General features: G+C 33.8%; 1 protein-coding gene across 1 annotated transcript in view; it reads right to left on the bottom strand.

Annotated features, from left to right (window-relative positions):
* Positions 1–10,054, bottom strand: part of LOC107734412 (citron Rho-interacting kinase-like) — a 101,836-nt gene that overhangs the window by 23,198 nt on the left and 68,584 nt on the right. Inside the window, exons 21-27 of the mRNA XM_016546364.1 lie at positions 9,247–9,382; positions 8,923–9,027; positions 7,679–7,819; positions 5,907–6,014; positions 4,300–4,492; positions 3,824–3,991; positions 2,551–2,574 (exon numbers count right to left, since the gene is read on the bottom strand). Coding sequence (XP_016401850.1) covers positions 2,551–2,574; positions 3,824–3,991; positions 4,300–4,492; positions 5,907–6,014; positions 7,679–7,819; positions 8,923–9,027; positions 9,247–9,382 — 875 coding nt within the window. The remainder of the gene's footprint in view (positions 1–2,550; positions 2,575–3,823; positions 3,992–4,299; positions 4,493–5,906; positions 6,015–7,678; positions 7,820–8,922; positions 9,028–9,246; positions 9,383–10,054) is intronic.

Genomic DNA, 10,054 nt, shown 5'->3' with positions numbered 1-10,054 from the left:
ACGCACAGCGGAGTTCCGCCCGATGCGCGCGCGCATACACACACACACACACACACACACAAACACACTCACACACACAAACGCACACACACACACACACACACACACACACACACACACACACACAAACGCACACACACACACACACAGAGAGACACACGTTTAACGACAAGATTCTGGTCCGATCTGAGATAAAGACTCAATATCAGACACTTTTAACCATGTTGACAAATACATGTGTCAACGGAATATTTCTATAATCACATCAGGAAGACAAATAAGAGGCAGCAAAACTATTAAATATGAAGTTAATTAGTATTCCTTTAAACAAAGCTAATGATAATTACTAAAGATGAGGGCTGCATGAAAACTGGACACTTTTCACAAAATTCAATGCAGACTGTGGGCGAAAATCTGCTAAATGTATTTGAATACAGTAAATATGACATACTGATTAAGCAGAAAAGTGTGAATCAAGGTTATTATAATTAACTAAATTAAAACATTCATTGCTTGAAATAAAAAAAACTTTAACTGAAATAAAATAAACAAAAAATCTTAAACTTACTTTATTTAGTTAGTTGCCAAGGCAACATTTCTCATTTTTATTTAGTTTCACTTGATGTTCTAAAGTAACTAAATTGGAAATAAAAATTTCATTAAAAAAAAATATATATATATATATATATACAGGCGCATCTCAATAAATTAGAATGTCGTGGAAAAGTTCATTTAGTGAATTGGTGGGTTTTTGTTAAATGTGAGCCAAAATCATCACAATTAAAAGAACCAAAGACTTAAACTACTTCAGTCTGTGTGCATTGAATTTATTTAATACACGAGTTTCACAATTTGAGTTGAATTACTGAAATAAATGAACTCTTCCACGACATTCTAATTTATTGAGATGCACCTGTATATATATAGACAAATAAAAAAAACTAATAAAAATGACAAACACAACAAAATTGCTAAAACTTTAGCTAAAATTTTAATCAAAACGGAAAATATAAAAATTAAACTAAACTAAAATACTAATAAAAACTAATAATACTTTCTCAATGATACTAAAATTACACTGGAGTGAATATGAGACAAAACAATGATCAGTTGATCTCATATAGTGTGCAGGTCAGCGTTATCGTTCACTAAAATTAAAACCACTAATAAAAATTGTTACTTGAAATAAAATAAAAAAATCTATAAAAAAATATTTTATTTCAGCTAGTTGACACGGCCACAATTTCATTGTTTAACTTCATGTATTAAAATAACAAACTAAAATTCAAATAAAAATTAATAAAAACTATATAGACATTTAAAAGGATCCAATAAAAATGACAAAAACACGCAACAAAATTACTAAAACTTTAAAATTAAAATGGAAAATATATCTATAAAAAATCTAATAAAACTTAATAAAAACTAAATAAAGATAAAAAATAAAACTCATGTTATTTTGCTGACCTTGTTTCTAAACATATGTGGCCCTGGAGCACAAAAGCAGTCTTAAGTCAAAAATACATTGTATGGGTCAAAATTATTGATTTTTCTTTTATGCCAAAATTATCAGTGTTGGAAACAGTTGTGCTGCTTAATATTTTTTTGGAACCTTTGATACTTTTTTCAGGATTCTTTGATGAAAATAAAATATTTTAAAAATAATATAAAATTAGAATATAAAAAAACAAATAAAATAGAAATAACAATAAAATAGAATATAAAAACAGCATTTATTCAAAATATAAATATTTTATAATAGAATATAATTATTTAATATCACTTTTTATCAGTTTAACACATTCTTGCTGAATAAAAGTATTAAATTCATTCAAATAGAAAAAGAAAAATGTACTGACCCAGAACCTTTGACTTGAGTAACGGCTGATGAAAATTCAGCTTTGCATCACAGAAATAAATAATATTTTAAAGTATATTAAAATAAAAAACATGAATTTAATTTGCAATAATATTTCACAATATTACAGTTTATTCTGTGTTTCTGATCAAATAAATGCAGCCTTGATGAGCAGAAGAGACTTCTTTAAAACACATGAAAAATCTTACTGCACAACATTGAGGTCAAACTGCAATTAAAATGTTTAATTATTTAAAATTGTAACATTCACCTTTGCAAAACTCATGAAGCTACAGTGTTGTGGGAGGTTGCCAAGGCGTTGCTATGTGGTTGTTAGGGGCCGTTCACACAGAATGTGTTTTTCGACTGCGCTACTTTCCCGTTGTTTTTCTATATAAATGCGCTAGACGGGTGCATTCTACGGTTGTGTTTGCGTCTTTTGCAGCAACACAGCGTCCTAAAAACACAGAGCTCAAGTTAGAACAGGTTCAACTTTTTAAAAAAATGTGTCTTCAGACCTTGCGCTTTTTCCACTGCCTGTGTCTCGCGGTTTTCAAAGTCAAAACGTGTTCTGTGTGAACGGCCCATATGGCTGTTGTGTGTGTGTTTTCTCTTCATCAGCGCACGACCCTCAACTACATGCTGGTCTCAGAGCGACAGAAACAGAGACGGAGGGAAAGAGAGACACTTACTTTCAAACGTCACCCTCCTCTTCTCTGAAAGAGCAGAAGAGAAACAGCTCTCAGATTTGACGGAGCAGGACGCAGAAAGAAAGCAAGAGTGCAGGAGGACACCGACAGAAACATGAGGAGAGACAGAAGCAGCCACAGAGAGAGAAAACGACTGAAATATTCCTCATCTACAGACCACACCAGCTTCATTCATCTGAGACTGAAAAACTCCTGCATTAACAGTTTTTAGTTTGGACGACGACATGAAACTATGCTCAAAGGAATCTCAGAAAAACTTTTATTTCACCCCAAAACCAGAAGAAATAAGAATACATATGTACATATATTTATATGTGTGTGTGTGTGTGTGTATATATATATACATTATTTATCTACATTAACCCTATTTATTGACTTTAATTACATTTTTGTTTGCATTGCAACATTATTTTCACAACAATTAAGCACCCAAATTACCCATTTAATTCCCAAATTAGTTTGGGAGTTAGTTTACTTTCTAGAGTTATTTTTAATTTTAATTTTCATTACTGTAATGTATTAATTTTTATTATTCATTTGAGTAATACAATGATTTTTCAAATTATAATCAAAATAAAGGCAGAAAAATAATTGTACTACTACTTTTTTTAAATTTAATAATTACATATAGGATTTTCATTTAAGTAAATAAATAAACTAACTTGTATATGTATATACACACACACACACACACATATATACATATATATATATGGTTTAATAATTATTTATGCAATTTTAATTTAATAACTGAATATATATGATATATGATTTTTATGTTAATTATTTCATTCTTACAATTGTTTCTATACATGTATTTACACATATATAAATAATTGTAAGAATTTGTATACTTATGTATATATCTTTTACACACACACACACACACACACACTTACTTCATTAACATTTCTGAATAACACTAATGAGAATTTTAGATTAAATGTGTTTAATATTCATGAAAATGTCACAATGCAAAAACATTCTTAATTTAATTTCTTATATATTTTTTTAATTTAGGAGTGAAATATGATCTGGATTCTGTTATGCTTGGATTAATGTGTTCTGATGAACTGTTCACAATAAGATCAGCATAATGAATAATTTTTTCTTTAAATAATAACCACTCTACGGTCTGATATAACCAACAAATCAGCTGAAGACTTTATCTGTATTATGAGAAACGCCTGACTGAACACATCACAGCCGCAGTAAGAGTCTGTGTACTTGTGTTGGAGTGAGTGTAAAGACTGACCCTCCGGCGTGGAGCTCTCTTTGCGGCGGGCCGAGCTGGAAGGGTTCAGGAGGCTGCTGGGATTGGGCTGGCGCTCCGGAGATTTCACGATGGCCGACATGAGGATCTGCTGACGGGCCGACGCCGGCGTGGACGGAGCCATGTGCTCCTGCGCTTTAAAATGAGCTGCTGAGAGACACAGAGAAGAGCCTCAACATCAAACCACAGTTACAGTACATCGCTGTACTAAAGGGATAGTTCACCCACAACTGAAAATTCTCTCATTAATTTCTCACCCTCGTGTCGTTCCAAACCTTGGGCTGGCGCTCCGGAGATTTCACGATGGCCGACATGAGGATCTGCTGACGGGCCGAGGCCGGCGTGGACGGAGCCATGTGCTCCTGCGCTTTAAAATGAGCCGCTGAGAGACACAGAGAAGATCCTCAACAACATGGTCACGTGGAGAGATGAGGCCCACACTGAAGACTCAGACTCACCCTCCTCTCGTAAGGAGCGCAGCTCGATCCTCATCTTCTGCAGCGCCTCCTCCAGCTCTGAGCAGCGCACTCGCTCGTTCTCCAGCGCTGCTTTCATGTCGCCGTACTGCAGGGGAACGGCGGGTTGAGACGAGACCGCGGCGGCGCTGTTAGCCGTGACACCCACCTCCTCACGCCGCCGCCCAAAAATACCCTAAACACACACAGATCACATGACACACAACCGCTGATCACCGAGATCACATTATGACTGATTACCAATATTATTCATCTGTACTGTTTCTTTGCTAGCTATATTTAATCTGTTTAAAGTTTAATTTATTTGTTTTATTTCAAATAAAATATGTGACCCTGGAGCACAAAAGCAGTCTTAAGTCGCTGGGGTATATTTGTAGCAATACCCAAAAAAACGTATGGGTCAAAATTATAGATTTTTCTTTTATGCCAAAAATCATTAGGATATTAAGTAAAGATCATGTTCCACGAAGATATTTTGTAAATTTCCTACTGCAAATACATAAAAACTTAATTTTTTATTAGATTGTCCGATCCTAACAAACCATACATCAATGGAAAGATTATTTCAGCTTATTCAGATGATGCATACATCTCAATTTAAAAAAATTGACCCTTATTACTGGTTTTGTGCTCCAGGGTCACATATATCATCTTTTTTAGTAAGTGTTTCACTTTGATTGTTTTTACTTTAAAATAACTCATTTCTTTATATCCCATTTGTTTCTTTTTAACACCACGGCAGCTTCTTCTATCTTCATGGGAAAACCAGGTTTAAGTTATTAAAAATGAGAACAGAATTAAATAACATATTTAAGATTCATTTTTTTTATTCGTCCTAAAAATCTGAAAACTAAAAATAGAAATAACTTGGCAGTTGTGATAAGGATTGTTAGAAATCTCGCAGACAATAAAGTAATTTACAAATAAAATTTGGGATTTATTATTTTTTAATGTTTTTGAAAGAAGTCTCTTTTGCTTTCCCAAGGCTGCATTTATTTTATACAAATACAGTAAAAACTATAATATTGTGAAATATTATTACTATTTCAAATGATGATTTTCTATATGTGAACATAGTAAAATCTAATTTATTCCTGTGATCAAAGCTGAATTTTCAGCATCATTACTCCAGTCTTCAGTGTCACATGATCTTCAGAAATCATTCTAATATGCTGATTTGGTTCATATTATTATCAGTTATTATTGGTGCTCAGTTATTAATAACGGTTTTTATGGACTATAGATATGTCCATGACATCCAAGCCTGGATTTCCTGATATTCCCAGGTTTTCCAGAACTGTGGGAGCCGTTTTATTCTCTTTAATAAAGCTAGTTCTGGATTAACTGGTTTCCACAGGCAGGCGGATTCAACAGCAGGAGTAGTAAAACTCAGAAGCTGTTCATAAAGCGCCTGCGGTTCAGTGAGAAACACTCAATCCCACAAATCAAACGCACAGAGATTCACACAGACTGTAATGAGATGAACGCTGAGACTCCCTGAGGCCTCATTAGCATCCTCCTGTCTCTCTCTCACTTCCTGTCTCTCATTAGCATCCTCCTGTCTCTCTCTCACTTCCTGTCTCTCATACCTTCTTCTTCTTGGTGGGCTGGTCCATCTTGGCCTGCAGGAAGTCGATGAGTTTGGTCTGCTGTGAGATAGTTCCCTCCATTTTCACTTTCTCGTGCGAGTAGACGGCCTGAGGAGAGACCAGGAGGAACGACAGGAAGATACAGATGAGTCTCATTCACACTAATAATAACTCTAATGAAATTCAGATTCTGCTGTAAAGAGGACAAGAGTGTCATTATTCAGCTCAAGTTTTGTTCTCTTTCAATACGAGTTAGTATTGTTAATAGCCTTAAAATAATTCATTACTTGTTACATTACAAATAAAATTTAAAACAAATATTATATGTATTTTATTTCAGCTAGTTGCCAAGGCATCATTTCTCATTTTCATTTAGTTTAACTTGATGTTCTAAACTAAAACAAATAAAAATGAAGAAAAAAACTATATAGATACTTTATATATAGATATAGAATTATAACGAATACAGAAAATATAAACATTAAAAAAATTCAAAACATTAATAAATCTATAATAGCATATCAATGATACTATTATACTACTATATGATACAATGGCGCAGTAAAATAAACAATATCACTGAATGTTGTGTGTCTTTTAAACATTTTAGAGCTCAGAATAACTAGAAACATTTAGAATTATTATAGAAATTCTCATGACTGTCCATGAATCAATTTCTATTAACAAATTACATAAATCACAATTAAAATTGTTGATATTTCCAGGTTTTCCATGACTGTGGATCAGCGGGTAATATTACAGTTAATTGTGACTTTTTATCTTACAATTCAGACAATTCTTCTTAGAAATGTAAATTAATATCTGAGTTTAAATCTTCCAATTCTGCATTTATATCTTGCAATTCTGAGAGAGAAAAAAATCTGAATTCTGAGATAAAAAGTCACAATTACCTTTTATACTTATACAAGCTTCCATAGTTTTATATTGATTTTAATGACTAATTTTTTTTTAAATAACCCTACTCTACCTATTTGTCCTATCGTTTGTAATCAGACTGACTGTAAACTGACTGTTTACTCATCATCAATAATTGTTTGAGTACTTTTTTACTTAGATTAGTTAGCCTTTCACTGATATCTAAAATTCTGATATCATAGTAACCTTATTTCCACCGAAATATACATAATATATCACTATCATGAAAAAAAAATAATTATATAAGATTTTGGTCATATCGCCCACTCCTAATTGTATAAAATAATAATGATTACAATATTGACCAGAATAACTGATTATGGTTTCTGCCATAATCGAGCAGCCCTACTTCAGATTCGACCAATCATGTGAGTTTGGGGCGGGACTATCTTTTTGACTGGCCAATGACAGGAGGAGGAGAGTTCAGGAAACCTGTTTGAAATGATAATTATTTCTACAGTTGTGTTTTATTACATTTATCCCAAACAGTAGCATTACTTCTGAATTTGAGCGGCATTCGTTTATGATTCTGACACACATTGTGACATCTTGAGGTGGTCAGCGAGTGTGTGTGTGTGAGAGAGTGTGGGAGTGTGTGTGTGTGAGAGAGAGAGTGTGTGAGAGTGTGTGTGTGTGAGAGAGAGAGTGTGTGAGAGTGTGTGTGTGTGAGAGAGAGAGTGTGTGAGAGTGTGTGTGTGTGAGAGAGAGAGTGTGTGAGAGTGTGTGTGTGTGAGAGAGAGAGTGAGTGAGTGTGTGTGTGTGAGTGAGTGAGTGTGTGTGTGAGAGAGTGTGTGTGTGAGTGAAGAGTGTGTGAGAGTGTGTGTGTGTGTTCAGACCTGGATGTTCTCCAGCTGGTACTCGAGGTCGGTTCTCTCGGTCTTCAGCAGGTCGGTCTGGTCCAGCGCGTCCTGCAGTCCCTGCGTCAGTCTGAAGATGTGCGTCTTCTGCAGGTCCATCTGCTGCTGCAGCTTCCCTTGCTGACACACACACACACACACACACACATTCATCCGTCAGTCCAGAAAAAGAGTGTCCTGTGACCCTTCAGATGAGTAGTTCAAGGGGAAGGTCTCTGATTTCACGACAACATAAATCCCTCACTTTGTCATAGGCAAAGAAAGCTCTGATATCATTGTTATGTTAGTGGAGAAGCTGTAGTCAAATGTTGATATCAGAGATGCTGAAAGTCTTCTGCGATATCTTGTGTTTATGTTTGTTTTCTCTCCGTTTCAACCGGACAAATTTATCAACATGTCTAGTGAAGTTGAAACACTTGTTTCTGCAGTGATTGTGATGAGCAGATGGGCCTTCACTGTGGTCTGGGACGCATTCATGTTTACAGTGCAAATCTAAAATATCTGTTCACCTTCACAGATGTTAATAGCACGAGTAAATTGGGACATAAGAGACTTAAAGAATAGCCAGGTGTAAACGTCTAATAATGCAATAAATAAAAAATTAAGTAATTAATTTTTTGCATACATACTGCATTGAATGTATGTTTGAATTTTTTTGGCATTTTTCTTATTTTATTTGATTACATAATAATTTACAATATTATATTACATTATAGTGCCTGTAATTATAATTTAAGAACATTTAAAGTCCATGCCAAAATAAATAAATATTTATATATTTTTTGCATATATACTACATGTAATGTGTGTATGCTTTAATACTATTTTTTTTTCAATTTTCTGATTTTATATATATATATAATATTATAATATAGTGTCTGTAATTATAATTTAAGAACATTTAAAGTCCATGCCAAAATAATTAAATTAATATGTATATATTTTTTGCATATATACTGCATGTAATATGCTTGTATGCTAAATACTATTTTTTGCAAGTTTCTGATTTTATTTTGAATATATTTTATTTTATTATATTATAATATGCAATGTTATATTACATTATATTGTAATTATATTTGCGAACCATTAAAGTCCATGCATAAATAAATAAATAAACAAACAAATTCATTTTTGCATATATACTGCATATAATATATGTTTGTTTGAGAATAATTAGTCTACAGCTGGTCTCCATACAGATACACCAGTGTGTTTTTCACCTCTTCCATGAGTCTTTGTTTGAGTTCTCTCTCCGTCTCGAGTTTCTGCTGAAGGCTCCTTGCGTTCATCTCCAGCATGGCATGTTTCTTCTCCAGGTCATTGAGCTGAAAACAGCACCACGACACAATAAACAGCACATACACCACAGCAAACAGAAGGCTTTGTTCTTCACAGTGTTCAGCTGATGCGCAGAGCAGTGTTTAATTAATCTCCATCAGCTGTAGCACTTAATCGCGGCTTGTTAAATTCCATATTGGCATGAATATTAATATCGCAGACGGAGGGCCGGTGCAAACTGTTGCGAGTGTGTTTGTGTAACTCACAGTATCAGACAGACTTTCTGCTTTCAGTCTCTGCTCTTTCAGGGCCTGCTGCAAAGCCACGATCTCTGCCTTGTGTTCGCGGACGGCCAGCTCAACCGCCTGCCGAGACTCTGTACTGCGCTGATCCGCTCGCAACCTGGGACATCCAATTAATGAGAAAATAAGAATATTTGCATATAAAAAGTATTTACACACACTACCATTCAAAAGTTTTTTTTTTTTTTTTGAAAGAGTCTCTTCTGCTCATCAAGGCTGCATTTATTTGATCAAAAATGCATTAAAAATGGTTAAATATTATTAGAATGTAAAATATCTGTTTTCTATGTGATTATCTGTTAAACTGTAATGTATTTCTGTGATGCGCAGCTGTATTTTCAGCATCATTACTCCAGTCTTCAGTGTCACATGATCTTCAGAAATCATTCTAATATACTGATTTGCTGCTCAAGAAACATTTCTGATTATTATCAATGTTGAAAACAGTTGTGCTGCACAATATTTTTGTGGAAACTGTGATGCATTTTATTTTTCAGGATTTACAGATGAATAGAAAGTTCAAAAGAACAGCGTTTATCTGAAATATAAATCTTTTTCAACATTATAAATGTCACTTTTCATCAATTTAATACGTCCTTGATGAATAAAAGCATTGACTTATTTTAAAATTGTCAAAATTATGCTTCATTTAAAATATTTTTCATTTCTTTAAAATCATCTTAGGAGACTGAAAAGTTCCCTTAAAAAAAAAGATAAGACTCACTCAAATATGTGACCCTGGAGCACAAAACCAGTCATAAGGGTCAATTTT

Source organism: Sinocyclocheilus rhinocerous, unplaced genomic scaffold (genome assembly GCF_001515625.1).
Source record: "Sinocyclocheilus rhinocerous isolate Xijiao unplaced genomic scaffold, SAMN03320098_v1.1 scaffold1632, whole genome shotgun sequence".
NCBI classification, from domain to species: domain Eukaryota; kingdom Metazoa; phylum Chordata; class Actinopteri; order Cypriniformes; family Cyprinidae; genus Sinocyclocheilus; species Sinocyclocheilus rhinocerous.
Note: the sequence above shows the minus strand (reverse complement) of the source record. Positions and strands in the feature narration are given on the sequence as shown.